The sequence below is a fragment of the Gobio gobio genome, assembly GCF_949357685.1.
Source record: "Gobio gobio genome assembly, chromosome: 23".
NCBI lineage: Eukaryota > Metazoa > Chordata > Actinopteri > Cypriniformes > Gobionidae > Gobio > Gobio gobio.
Window position 1 is genome coordinate 40,045,871 of NC_137119.1, and position 15,708 is coordinate 40,061,578.

A 15,708-nucleotide genomic window follows, 5' to 3' on the forward strand; every position below is an offset into this window, starting at 1 on the left:
AAAATAGACATTATATATAGCATTAAAATAGACATTATATTTAGCATTAAAATAGACATTATATATATAGCATTAAAATAGGCATTATATATATAGCATTAAAATAGACAATATATATAGCATTAAAATAAACATTATATATATAGCATTAAAATAGACATTATATATAGCATTAAAATAGACAATATATATAGCATTAAAATAGGCATTATATATATAGCATTAAAATAGACAATATATATAGCATTAAAATAAACATTATATATATATAGCATTAAAATAGACATTATATATATATCATTACAATTAGTATTATATAATATACAGTTGTGTTTTGATAATACTGATTTTAATGCTATATATATAATGTCTATTTTAATGCTATATATATATGTCAATTTTAATACTATATATAATGCTATATATATACATCATTAAAATTAAGTTTTATTATCATATAATAAAAAACACAACTATATATTATATAATACTAATTTTAATGCTATATATATAGCATAAAATTAGTTTTATTTTATTATACAATGAAATGGCATTTAAAATATTTTAATTAATAATTTAGTTTTTAAATATATATTATATATATATATTACTTTATAATTATTATTTTAATTATATATATATATATAGCATTACATGAATATTATTCTAATTATAATATATTTAAATAATTATTTAATTATATTATTGTATACCTTAAATATTTAAAAATATATTTTTACAAAATACCTATTCATAATTGAATTATAAATAGATTATTATTATTTTATTATATTTAAAATATATATATATATCAATTTTTGCTTGTGTATTTAGTAATTGTGTGATGAAATTTTTAAAAAGTAACAATATACATAAACTGGCACAAGACTTTATTTTTGTTTTGTAAAAAAAAAAATTAAAACTCAAAAATTTGCAAAATGCATATCATGCAATCATTTTGTAATCAGACATTAATAGAAGTTCACAGGCAGTATTAACAACTGAATCTGACCCATTTCATCATGTTTTTAAAATGACCAACAGTAAATGTTCAGATGAAACCCTCCTCAAATCAGTCAAACAATAACATTGTTCATGTGACAGAGCAGATGTTTGTTTGACATTATAAAACAGATGAGTTTCCTCAATAAAAAGATTATTTATCTCTCATTTCTGAAAGTATTTCAATAAACCTGGCAGTCAAGAATAGTTTAGGAATGGCCTAAACTTATGTAAGCATTAATACTGAACAGTATATGACACGCTTAGATCTGAGAGCTCATGTGTTTTCCCTTTAGTCCCAGAATAAGGGAGAATAGCGACAGGAGGTCTTCTAGCTCCTGTTGATGGAGGGAGCGTTTCTGATCTCCTCATTGTCCTCTTCATTCATCAGCGGCTCTCTGTCCGTCTGATCGGGACTCGGAGCCGTGGATCTCTTCGTTGTCTTATTGAGAATGCTTCCCTGTAAACACACACACACACAAGTCACATAACCTGAATATCTTAAAATCAACAAAAAATGCTTCATATGTACTGTACAACATGCACAATAAGATCAGGAATGCATATTACACAAGTAAACAGGGTTCATTTTCAGTTCATTTTCACTGCATTAGGTCATGAACAACACTGTCACAGCAGAACAATCCAATCCACCTCTATTAAAATGGACTGATATGTTTTCAAAGCCAAAAATAACCTCTGCTATTCCAAAGTACTGTTGACTCAAAACTCACAGTTCATGTGTCACGCGCCACGATCGGACTGTAAGACGCCGATATCAGTTTCTCTATCAGTGTTGCTCATTTCTAAGTAATGATGTAGTAGAAGACAGATAAAAAAAGCTGTAAAATGTCCGTGGCAAATACTGAAGAAGTTTGTAAATGGAAAACGCTTTGGTGCGTAAGCTCAAAAAGTTATAAAACCAAGTCCAACAAGAGAAGAAGCTTGTACACATAAGCATACCATTTCTTAAAAGTAGAATGGTTTTATAAGCATTTATTTTTAAATGCTATTTCATATATATATTATGTGTAGTTAAGTCCGACAAGAGACGGTTGCACACATGATCATAGAACATTTCTTACTAAACACTTCTTAAAGTGAATTTTTAGGCTTTTTTACAAATCAAAAATAGTTTTATACCACCAAGAGATTAGGAATATTGTTCCTTTTCGAAATTTCATTGAAAAATTACTGTATATACATAAGCAAAAAATGAAACTTTTATTTTAATATAGTATTATGAAATTATAAATTGATATTTTATTACAATTTATTTTAAAATATATATTTAAATATTTAAAAATTAAGATATACAATAATATATTTAAATAATTATTTTAATTAAATAAATAAATTTAATATTTATTCAATAAAGAAGTATTAATTAAATGAATATTTATGAACTAAGCAACTAAATATTTATTAAATAAATAAATATTAAATAAATAAGTATTTATTGAATAAATATTAAATACATCAATGTTTATTAAATATGTATTAATTAAATACATATTTATTAAATAAACAACTAAATAGTTATTAAATAAATAAGTATTTATTAAATAAATATTAAATAAATAAATAAATGTTTATTAAATAAATAAGTATTTATTAAATAAATAAATATTCATCAAATAAACAACCAAATATTTAATAAATAAACAACCAAATATGTATTAAATAAACAGCTAAATATGTATTAAATATGTATTAAATAAATAAACAAACAAATGTTTATTAAAAATTTATTGATTAAATAAAATTTTATAAAATAAACAACTAAATATGTATTAAATAAATAAATATTAAATAAATAAATAAGTATTTATTAAATAAACAACTAAATAAGTATTAAAGAAATAAGTATGTATTAAATAAATAAGTATTTATTAAATAAATATGTATTAAATAAATAAACAAACAAATGTTTATTAAATATTTATTAATTAAATAAATATTCATAAAATAAACAACTAAATATGTATTAAATAAAAATATTAAATAAATAAGTATTTATTAAATAAATAAGTATTTATTAAATAAACAACTAAATATGTATTAAATAAATAAGTATGTATTAAATAAATAAATATAAAATACATAAATAAACAAATATTAAATATATATATGTATATATGTATATATATATATATATATATATATATATATATATATATATATATATATATATATATATATATATATATGTATATGTATATGTATATGTATATGTATATGTATATATATATGTATATATATATATATATATATATATATATATATATATATATATATATATATATATATATATATATATATATATATTAAAACTTTAAGAATTGTTTTGTAAGAAATGTTCCATGATTATGTGTGCAAGCGTCTCTTGTCAGACTTAACTACACAATAAGGGGCAAATCAAGCTTTTCAGGCTCTGAGAAAACCCTGTAATCACGCTGGTCAAGGTTGCATGAAATCATACGTTCTTGAACATTAGACCAATGTGAAGTGTCACTCAACTCGTCCTGCTCCTCCTCGCTCCGTGTTCGACAAACTCTTCAGTTCTCGTCTGTTCATACTGTTGCTATGGTTACCTGAGGTTACCCATCTATGGGTGATTCAGAGAGATGTGGCGATAGTGGGTGGATATGTGTGTGTGTGTGTGTGTGTGTGTTACCTGTCTGTAGTCAACGATGTTGAGTATTGTAGAGGTGATTATGCAGCTGATGGTATTGGCCAGCATGAAGATCATCATATATTGCCATCTCCACAGCGGGATCTTAACATCACTGACACACAAAACACATACTATGGTATAGACATGGTACTATACATATACATATATTTAGTATAAACAAGTATACATCTTTCCTAAAGACTTCAATACACATATTTTAAAATAATAGGAGTGGTGCGGTAAAAGATCTTTAAATGAGATCAGGTATGTAATCTATACCTAGACACTAACGATATAGTTGATATAGAAAACTTGTATTTTTTCTCTTTTGTACTTTTATGGCCTCTGAATAAAGACTTTTGAAGATTTGAAGGACATTGTGTGTTTTTTTGTTGTTGTCACATTCAGGTTGCACTTTGTGTATGTGTAAGAAAGTACCTTACCTAAGAAAGTACTGGGTAATATAAGGTAACTACAAGGATTAAGGTTAGGTTTAGGTGTAAGTACCTAGTTATAACAATTACTATAAGTAGTACATGGGAACAGGACTGTAAAATATAGTGCTCCCCATATACATGTTACTTACATGGTCATTTTTTTTAGTATAATGCAATGTTAACATGAACTGAAATGCAATGTGCAATGAACATAAATGTCCATAAAGTGGCTATAAATGTCACCTGGACTTGGTGCCCAGTATCTGTCCCACCACCAGGTTGGAAATACCGATGCCAATCATCTGTATGGATGTGGCCAATCCCATCGCTGTGCCCAGAGTGGCTTGAGGAACCACCAGAGGGATAGAAGGCCACATGCTCGCCTACAGCCCACAAACGTAATAGAAAACATGCCAGTCAAGAATCAAACATGTACATTAACCTGCATTCAGAATACTGGCACTATATTTTCAAAGAAAATAAGATGAAACACTCTGAAATATAATTTGGTCTATTTCTCTGTTCTAGTTACCTAGAGGAAAACCTATGCAAAAGGTGGCACAGCTTACCCCACTCTGCCCTATTGAGCTAATCCTGCATGAACATCTCAAATTTCTTCAAAATGTCAGCATCGTCTTCAGTAATTGGAGAATGATGAATACTTGAACCAATCTCAAGCTCTCTTACAGTGTTTGCTGTCCACACAATTGAGCATGCTGCAATACTCCAGTTACATTGTATAGTTGGCGTCCATCCATAGTGTGTGTGTGTGTGTGTGTGTTCATGTTTGATACTCACAGCAGCAAATGAGTAAGTGATGCCGAGCCAGATGGTTGATACGAGAGGAGGGACGAACGTGAAGGCCAGCAGACCAAACACAGGAAGTGTCAACACGGCACAGAGCCCTGCGAACACACCACGCAGCCCCACATAGTCCTACAGCAAAGACACACACAATGTTTTAATTAAAAATACAGTAAAATCTGTAATATTGTGAAATATTATAACAATTCAAAATAACTATTTTCTATGTGAATATATAGTAAAATGTAATTTATTCCTGTGATGCAAAGCTGAATTTTCAGCATCCTTACTCCAGTCTTAAAGGGTTAGTTCACCCAAAAATGAAAATTCTGTCATTAATTACTTCCCCTCATGTCGTTCGACACCCGTCAGACCTCCGTTCATCTTCGGAACAGAAATGAAGATATTTTAGTTGAAATCTGATGGCTCTGAAAGGCCTCCATTGGCACAATGGCACTTTACACTCTCAAGACCCTTAAAAGGTACTAAAGACGTTGTTACAAAGTCCATCTCACTACAGTGGTTCTACAATAACTTTATGAATCGGCGACAATATTTTTTGTGCGCAAAAAAACCCTAAATAATGACTTACATAGTGATGACGATTTCAAAACACGGCCTCATGAAGCTTCGAAGCGTTATGAATCACTGAGTCGATTCAGCAGTTTGAATCGCCAAATTTCAGCAGTTTGGCGGTTTGACACGCGATCCGTATCATCATTCGACTCACTGATTCATAACGCTTCGAAGCTTCATGAGGCCGTGTTTTGAAATCGTCATCACTATGCAAGTCGTTATTTAGGGTTTTTTGCGCACAAAAAATAGTGTCGCCGATTCATAAAGTTATTGTAGAACCACTGTAGTGAGATGGACTTTGTAACGACGTCTTTAGTACCTTTTAAGGGTCTTGAGAGTGTAAAGTGCCATTGAGCCAATGGAGGCCTTTCAGAGCCATCAGATTTCAACTAAAATATCTTCATTTGTGTTCCGAAGATGAACGGAGGTCTGACGGGTGTCGAACAACATGAGGGTAAGATATTAATGACAGAATTTTAATTTTTGGGTGAACTAACCCTTTAAGTGCACATGATCCTTCAGAAATCATTCTAATATGATGATTTGCTGATTATTATCGATGTGGAAAACAGCCTAATATCTTTGAGAAAACCGTTCTTCGCTAAATATAATTTATTTGAATTATTCTGTAACATTATAAATGTCTTTACTATCCCTTTTGAGCAATTTAATGCATCCTTGCTGAATAAAAGTATTAATTTGTTTGAAAAGTAAAACGTCTGAACAGTAGTGTGTGTGTGTGTGTGTGTGTGTGTGTGTGTGTGTGTGTGTGTGTGTGTGTGTGTGTGTGTGTCATGTAATTGTGAGTTTAGTGTTTGTTTGACTCACGATGAGGATGCCGACAGCAGCCGACAGCACCAGTGAACTGTCATACACAGCGCCCGCGATGTAGGCCGCCTCCTTCTGACTGTACCCCTCGTATTTATCCTGGATAAACTTACTAAAAACACACATTCAGCAACACATATGAGCAATGTGTGCCAACCCATTTTAATCTAGAAACATCCATGTGCTTCATGACTGTACCTGGCATCAGCGATGAAGGGGAAGATGCCATTATAGAAGAACATGATGGTGAGAACCAGCAGCCAGTATCTGAGAGACAGATGCTTCACATCCTGAACTCTCTACACACACACACACAATACACATCAGCTGTATCACACCAATAAATCATTCAACTGAAACTGGCATTTTGTCAAAAAAGAAAACATTAAAATACTATATATACATATATATATATATATATACACACACACACACACACACATATACATATACATATACATATATATATATATACACACACACACACACACACACACACATATACATATATACACATTATATATATATATATATATATATATTACATACAACAGTTTTTGATCGATAAGATTTTTTTATGTTTTTAGATGAAGCTCACCAAGGCTGCATTTATTTGATTAAAAATACAGTAAAATCAGTAATATTGTGAAATATTATTACAATTCAAAATAACTGTTTTCTATGTGAATATATAGTAAAATATAATTTATTCCTGTGATCAAAACTGTATTTTCAGCATCATTACTCCAGTCTTCAGTGTCACATGATCCTTCAGAAATCATTCTAATATGATGATTTGCTGCTCATGAACATTTATGATTATTACCAATGTTGAAAGCAGTTGTGTAAAATTTTTTTTTAAGATTCTTTGATGAATAGCAAGTTCAAAAGAACAGTATTTATCTATCAATAGAAAGCTTTTTCAACATTGCACTACCGTTATATTAATACATTTATTCAGCAATGATGCAGTCAATTCATCAAAAATGACAGTATAGACATTTATGATGTTACAAAAGATTCTATTTAAAAAAAATGCTGTTCTTTTAAACTTTCTATTCAAATCTTAACGATCAAAAACTTTTGAATGGCAGTGAACATATGAATATAAATCAAGTTTATTATTATTATTATCAGGGCTTGACATTAACAAATTTGTGTGTATTTCAGCAGTGGTGTGTAACGGAGTAACTCCTACTAGCCACTTTGGCGAGTTGAATTTTATATACTGTATAATATATACATTTTTACATTGTAGGCTTTTAAAAAGGCATCTGAAATAAACTATGTACAATAGGGCTGCACAATTAATCGAATTTCTAATCGTGATTACAATTACGGATGCAACAATTACGTAATCGTTCAAGGCGCAATTACAAAAAACTAAATGTCCACTTACATTACTAAGTGTGCTTAAGATATTTTTTCTTTCTACAGGTAAAGGTTTTTTCAATTGTTTTATTTAAGTATAACATTATAATACCATGCATATTTATATTTTTATTTAAAAAAAATTTTTTTTTTTTTAAAGAAATCAAACCAATGTATAGTCGACATTTGAGGTTTAATGCTATAGAAAATGGTATAAAATGCAAACAATGGTATAAAGCTATTCAAAACATCATTCACGTAAATTGTGATATCGTAATTAATAACCGCAATTACAATTTCAAGGGAATAATCGACAATTATGATTTTTGTCATAAGCGTGCAGTCCTAATGTACAATGTAGTGCTATCGAAAATATAGATTTTTTTGATACCTAAATATCTGAAACGCTTCCAATACTCATTTTCCGCAGAACAGATCCACGATACCAGTGACACACAAACCCGCCTCCCCTCGCTCACTCGTTTCATTTTCTACAGATGAATATTGTTGCTGTTACAAGACATGAATCTCGGCGTGGGATTGCGTGTCATTTTACTCATTCCCACAGATTTTGTGCTCACACCCAATGCGCGTGCACATAAAGCCGCCTCTCAGTGCTAAATGATTCTTTTTCAGTTCTTTTTCACCGCTTATTGCACTTAAATAGTCAAATACACACAAATTAATGTCAAAATGCCGGTTAGTATTCACATAAACAGTTTTACGTGAATGTAAACAGTTGAGAAAGCGCATGTGTAACAGTGTAATGATCCGCGCGTCAGGTCTTAAAGGACAACTCTGGTGAAAAATGAACCTAGGGGTAATTAACACATGGTTACCGAGTAGATCGTTCTCTGGGATGCGTTTTCATGAAAATCTAATGTAAAGAGTTTTATCTCTAAAAACAGATTAGCTTATAACGCTAGTATATGGGGCATAGACTAAGTCAAATTAAATCGCTAGTTAATACCACTAACAAGGCTCAAAATAGCCTCACACTAACACGGTAGCATAATGAGGGTCCCTACATGCAAACCGAAGCATTGAGAACTTTGTAAGTGTACAAACAGTTTAATAAGAAGATACTTTATAAAGACAGTATATTACGCGTATACAGACAGGAGCCATCTTGGAAAACAGTCTCGACAAGTCGAGCCACGAACGCTGTGCTAAGTGATGAACTGTGACTTGGAATCTCATATGATCCGTTGTTTCCGGAAGAAAACACTGAACGCAACAGAGAAAATAAATAAATACAAATATTTTTTTAAAAACAGGGACTAGTGCTTCCAAAGGATACACACTAAAGAGATGGCGGATTATTCAACCGTGGCTCGACTCGTCGAGAATGTTTTCCAAGATGGCTCCTGTCTGTATACGCGTAATGTACTGTCTTTATAAAGTATCTTCTTATTAAACTGTTTGTACACTTACAAAGTTCTCAATGCTTCGGTTTGCATGTAGGGATCCTCATTATGCTACCGTGTTAGTGTGAGGCTATTTTGAGCCTTGTTAGTGGTATTAACTAGCGATTTAATTTTACTTATTCAATGCCCCATATACTAGCGTAATAAGCTAATCTGTTTTTAGAGATAAAACTCTTTACATTCAATTTTCATGAAAACGCATCCCAGAGAACGATCTACTCGGTAACCATGTTTTAATTACCCCTAGGTTCATTTTTCACCGGAGTTGTCCTTTAAAGTGACAGCAGCCTAATATTCCTGCAGCCAAATTATGAGATAATATTAAAAATATCTATACGGCAGTTTTTCCCCATGGTATCGATGTCAAAATTGTGGCCAGTGAAAATGCTGAGTTGCTAGTAACTTTGTAAAACCACTAGCCACAGTTAATGTTAAGCCCTGATTATAATGATCATCATTATTATATTATCCTGCAGCAATAGAAAAACGAGTATACTGTAGTAGTGCCAGTCTAAACATGACCTTTGCCATCTATATCGGTGTCTCACCACTTTGCGTGACGCCTCCTGAATCACTCCATCCAATCCCAACTGCTTCATGCCCATCTTATCCAGAACACTGACCATTACAGCCGACACGAACCCAAGAACACACAGGAACGTGCCTGTACACATAAAACAGATGCATGTGTATTTCCAATATTCAGAGGATGCCAAATCAACGGTTTAGTTGTTGTATGTTGTGTTTCTTACCTCCCCACAGCGTCCACTGCATACCGTACTGAGACTCAAACCTCTGCGTTAAGAAGAAGTTCAGAACCGAGCCCAATCGGGAGAAGGCCAGGGTCAGTCCGAACGCCAGAGCCAGCTCCTTCCCGCGGAACCAGAACGCCGTGATGCGGTTTTGGACAACTGAGAAATAAACAGAGACAGTGTAGCTTTCTCAATGGTGCTTTTTTTTAATGGGTGTGTTTGTAAAGGCTTAGGCAATGAAAATGAGAATGAGAATGAGAAAGTGCATTTGTGTGTTGTTGGATAGTTTAGGTACTTGAAAATTAATTTTGAAATGTTTTATATTTTGTGACATTTCTGAACTAGATAGAAGGAGAGTTTGTTAAAGAGATAGTACACCCAAAAATGTAAATGTTGTCATCATTTACTCACCCTCATGCCTGTATGAGTTTCTTCCTTCGGTTGAACACAAAAGAATATATTGTAAAATGTCCTATTATGGAAGTCAATGGGTGCCGTCAATTGTCTTTTTTTTTTTACAATATATTCTTTTGTTACAATATATATATTCTATTTTTTACAACATACCGGCAACTGTTTAGTTACAGACATTCTTTAAAATCTTCTTATCAACTCCTACAGGTTTGGAACAACATGAGGGTGAGTAAATGATGACAACATTTTCATTTTTGGGTGTACTCTCCCTTTAAAACATTTGACTAAATAACCAATAGACTAAATCAGTTTCCAATTTAATAACCCAGCAGTGACATCAGTGGAAAAGGAAAGTAATATTTAGAGAGAGCAAGCTTTTTAATTCCCAGTAAAGATTGAAAAAAATGTTTTCTTTTTCTTTGGAACAGCAAGCACATATGAATCATGCACAATAAGATCAGAAACATGTATTATGAAATTTAATATGGTCACTTTTGACTCTCATTAACCCTAACGTGCAGAAGCCACCATTCGTATGTAAAACGGGGGGTCACGATTCACCAGTGAGAGTGCCTGTGATTACCACCAGAGGGTGCTCCATCCCGGACTGTCACTCCATCTAGGACTACATTACCCATAATCCTTTGCCCGGACTCTTCAGCACTCATTGTTTACACCTGTGTCTAATTTACCTCTGCCTATATCTAGCCTGTTCACCCTGGTGGCATCCGAAAACTTAAGCAGCTGACTCGTCTTATCAAACAATGGCTTGTAAGGCAGCGTTTGTGCATGAAGGCACCTCACGAAACTGATTTCGGACAGACTTCTTAGGCAGTGTAACCGTTTAAGGATCTACAGCAAAATAGAGAGAGCTTTGGTGAGAACAAAACAAATATTTAACTACTACATTAGTAATTTCTCGCAAGAAATTACATCAGAAGTGGAAAATGTTGGGGGAAAAAAAACCTACATTTACACACAAACTGACCAGTAAACAGGAGGTGCCTCAGGAGACAGGAAGTGAAGCTAACATTAGATTCTGACATGCCTTGGTGCCCTCCTGCCTTGAAATGAGTCCTCTGAAGGCAGCATTTTCCAGGTTTCGGACACAGCCCGGTCATTAACTGCAAGGTTTTGTATGTGTTCCACTGAGCGTTTCCCTGGTTCTTGTCTCTTGGTTTTTGGATTTCTTGCCTGTTTTTTGGATTACCCTTTTGCCTCTGTCCCCAGCCTTGATTACTTGTTTGGATTGGCTGCCTGGATATTGACCTATTGTCTGTATTTTGGATTACGTTTCTGGATTGGCCCTCTAATAAAAGCTGCATTTGGATCTCCCACCCAAAGTCTCTGAGCAGTTACGCAACAACGGGTGGGGAAAAAAAGGGCAGTAATTAAATTAGTAATTAAAAATAAAATAAGTAATTTATAGTCTTTTTTGCAATTAATTTTGGTGGCACTGGTGGTGCAGTGATGACTTTGAAGTTAATTTGCTTTACAATAATTTACTGTATTTAGAGTTAAAGCTGCACTATGTAACTTTTCCGTCCGCTAGAGGTCGCCTGTTCAAAACAAAGGCGTAGTTTGATGACGCCACGTTTGAGCGCAGACTCTCGGGACATGTGGTCTTCACCTCAACCGGTGGAAAAGACTCGGGATAGAACTCGGGCAGAAATCATGTTCATGGATGTGATTATTAACGTTACTGTAGTCTGAAGCAGAGCAGGACAAGTGTTGTGGAGCTGAGCAAAGCCGCTGGAGTGACTGTTATTGAGAAGAGCGGTGGGACTTTTATTATGCCACAGTCACCGGCACCACTTCCGCTTTTCCGGTCATGAGTATGCGGTAAAGCAGCTCAGTTTATCATATTAGACACATCTGAGTGTGTTGAAAATTATGTTATGAGGTTACTCTTTGCGTTCTCTCGGCGGCTCCTATGACACTTGTTCACACTGCAGTGAGAGTAAAGTGCTTCTGCTAAATAAAACCGGAAAATGAGGGGAACGCAGATATGACGCCATCGACAGGCGACTCCCTTACATGTCCCGGTTCCTTGGCGAAAATAGAAATTTCTCACGATTAACAAATAGTTGGAAACATTTGGGATATTGTAAGTACTCAACTGAACAAAATATATAACACTGGCCTAGTGGTTTTTGGATATTTTACTCAATTTTTACATTGTGCACCTTTAATTTATGAATTTGTATTCTTTCTTTTGTAGTTCCTGAAAGCCACAACAAATTCCTATGAACACTTGGAGAATTACACTCATCTGAATCTAGAACTAAAGATGTGTCGTTTCTAGAGTTAAACAAGCACAATGTCAGTGGTGTAACAGGTGAATATCTGAAGTCATACTGGTCAGGGATCCGTTTCCAGATCCAAACAGAAGTCGTCCGGTCAACATGAGGGGCAACAGGTACGTCGTGCCCTTAAAATGAGACCCCAATGCAAAGATCGCTGAGCCCAACACAGTCAGGAAAGAGAACAGAAAAACGCCAACTGCAGGAGAGAACACACACACATGATTCAAGATAGTGAATATTGACAAAATTCAGATTTTTAAAAACAGCTTATTAAAGGGGCTATATGCGTTTTTCAGAAATTTAAACTCGCGACTGACACCTGTGGCCAAAAAACAGAACTGCTCTTATTTTCTGCTCGCTCTCGCAGCGGTGGTGACGTCACATCCGCAGACAGCGCGGGAAAAAACGACCCGCCAGAGAATAGGAAAAATAGGATACAGGCTTATAGGTGCACCCACTGTGAGCGGACAAGGTGTCAGTATGCTCATCAGGAGATGTTTGAGTCATAAATGGTCAAATAAAAAGGCTATTGTTACGTTTATTTTGGGGAAAAAGTTGCATATAGCCCCTTTAAAGAAAAAGAAAATCCATTTAAACTTACAGCGGTTTCCCAACTTATCAATGAGGAATCCCGCCATGATGACCACCACAGCATTCCTGGGAAAACAAAATAAGAGGCTGATTAATTAAATTCTGGATGGGTATGAGTATTAGATAAACATGAACTGAAATATGATAGTATGTCAGTGATACTAAAATAACAGTGGTGTGTGTCTCACGTCCAGGCGTAGATGGCGTAGAGCAGGTTATACTCCTGTGGCGTCATTCCCAAACCTTCCACACACGTTCCTGTGCCATTACCAGTGCTGTTACTCGCCGTCCCGTTTGGACATGTCAAATTCTGTAGGAAACAACACAGTCTGTGCATTCAGGGCCTTACTTAACTGACCTAGAGCCTAAACCAGGTTTAAATGTGTTATTTGTTACTCTCATGATGTTAAAAGGGTCATATCATACATTATTGTATTATGTTAGTAAAGACTTTTTTCTGTAAAACTGTCAGAATTCAGTTTTTCATGGTAATTTGGCCATTTATGACAGGGCTTCAACAGGCTTCGTGCCATTTTACTCTTATTGTTAGTTCTTCTGCGGTTTGGAACAATTTTATCGATCCTGCTCGCTTCTCATTACCTCAGTGTGACTGGACGGGCCAAGTTTCTGGTCACTCAATAGGTTTCACTTAATGTAGGCGGCCAAATGTTCACATGTATTCATCTGGCAGCCACTGGCAATTTGCAGAAGTTTATGCAGCTCATTTTTAATAAATGCTCTGTTGTATACATTGTCGCATATACACCGATCAGGCATAACATTATGACTGGAGAAGTGAATATCACTGATTATCTCTTCATCACACCCCCTGTTAGTGGGTGGGATATATTAGGCAGCAAGTGAACATTTTGTCCTCAGAGTTGATGTGTTAGAAGCAGGAAAAATGGACAAGCGTAAGGATTTGAGCGAGTTTGATAAGGGCCAAATTGTGATGGCTAGACGACTGGGTCAAAGCATCTCCAAAACTGCAAAACTGGATGTTCCCGGTCTGCAGTGGTCAGTCTCTATCAAAAGTGCTCCAAGGAAGGAACAGTGGAGAACCGGCGACAGGGTCATGAAGGAACAGTGGAGAACCGGCCACAGGGTCATGGGCGGCCGAGGCTCATTGATGCCCGTGTGGAGCGAAGGCTGGCCCGTGTGGTCCGATCAAACAGACGAGCTACTGGAGCTCAAATTGCTCAAGAAGTTAATGCTGGTTCTGATAGAAAGGTGTCAGAATACACAGTGCATCACAGTTTGTTGCGACTATATATCAAAATATCAATGCAAATTTGATTTCTCATAATATGACCCCTTTAAAACTGCTAAAACTAGCCTAAACTAGGATTAAGCGATGTGAAAGTGAAGTCAGAGGTCAGTAAGTTACTCCTCACCCCCTGAAACTGATCCTGGAGGACACTGGGAATGTCAAAGCAGAAATAAGAGCCGAAAGTCAGCATACAGTTAAAAAACAGGACCACGAACCGGTAGTAGGCTGTAAATACACACATAAACACACCAAGACACACATACATTCACAGACAGAGAGAGTGAGAGAGAGAGAGGGGTATCAGGATACATCTATGCTAACAGAGAAAACATTGTGAGCTATGAATCTCTAATGAATTATTATATTTAATATTTTTAACACATGAAACTTAGTCAAATCAATCACATCTGCTTCTGTTTACAAACTGAGAGCTCATTTAAATGGCACTAAATTCACAAACATCCTGAAACCAGTGTGAAGTGATTAATTTACCTTGTTCTGCTGCTTTGGCCATCTCGACCCCAGTTAAATCTCCTCAGTCTTCCCATAAAACGACAATCTAGTGTGATTTATTTTTGTTTATGTGGCCCAGAAAGGAGGCGATCTTCAAAATGTGCAGCTTGTCCAGGAGCCGTCGCTGTTTGCTGATCTATAAACCATAATAAAATAGTGAACTCTCCAAACTGCAGGAACAGTCGATCCATGTTTTCTAACTGACTGACTTTTTCCTGGTTTGTCGTTACGTCATAGCCTGGGCGTCATGTGACTGAGCAGATGATGTTGTTTTTCTCAGCGCTGACGCAGCACTTTCAGTCATGATTGGGCAATCACGGAAAACGGCGGAGACCCATGATTAACTGATTAAATACTTAGATAATTAGATAATTTAATCATTTATGTTTAATCATGCTTTAAACAAAACAGTGCCCATTCTCATGACATGTTTACGGAAGGAAAACGTATTTATATAGGACATTTCATAGTCTGTGGCAGGCTTAAAAAGACAAAATTATATATAGCCTACACTTATATATACACTGAAATCAAAATAACACTATTTAAGAACGATTAAATATTTAAACGAATAATATCCAGCTATAAAATGTAAATAAAAACAATATTATTTAATAACATAATCTAATCGCAATTAAAGGCACAATATGTAATTTTTCGCTGCTAGATGTTGCTTATTTAAAACAAAGGCGTGGCTTGATGACGCCTGGATTTCGCAAAGCTTTTATTCTTCCGCAGAC

General features: G+C 34.5%; 1 protein-coding gene across 1 annotated transcript; it reads right to left on the reverse strand.

Moving 5' to 3' along the window:
- Window positions 1–874: 874 nt before the first annotated feature.
- Window positions 875–15,170, reverse strand: LOC307119640 (lysosomal dipeptide transporter MFSD1-like). Its single transcript, XM_079806036.1, has 13 exons — window positions 14,948–15,170; window positions 14,580–14,680; window positions 13,374–13,495; window positions 13,196–13,251; window positions 12,647–12,790; window positions 9,875–10,033; window positions 9,671–9,786; window positions 6,523–6,623; window positions 6,325–6,436; window positions 4,915–5,052; window positions 4,360–4,499; window positions 3,680–3,791; window positions 875–1,462 (listed from the first exon to the last, which is right to left on the reverse strand). The coding sequence occupies exons 1-13, from the start codon at window positions 14,967–14,969 to the stop codon at window positions 1,334–1,336; spliced, it is 1,452 nt and encodes a 483-aa protein (XP_079662162.1). The 5' UTR covers window positions 14,970–15,170; the 3' UTR covers window positions 875–1,333.
- Between the last annotated feature and the right edge of the window lie 538 nt (window positions 15,171–15,708).

Bases quoted from the DNA above. Each gene is read 5' to 3' on its own strand.
- LOC307119640 (XM_079806036.1), bottom strand. From the start codon at position 14,969: ATGGCCAAAGCAGCAGAACAAG. The intron at 6,624-9,670 runs GTGAGACACCGA...GTGTGTGTGTAG, and splicing joins AGGAGGCGTCACGCAAAGTG to AGAGTTCAGGATGTGAAGCA. The intron at 6,437-6,522 runs GTACAGTCATGA...GTGTGTTTTTAG, and splicing joins CCCTTCATCGCTGATGCCAG to TAAGTTTATCCAGGATAAAT.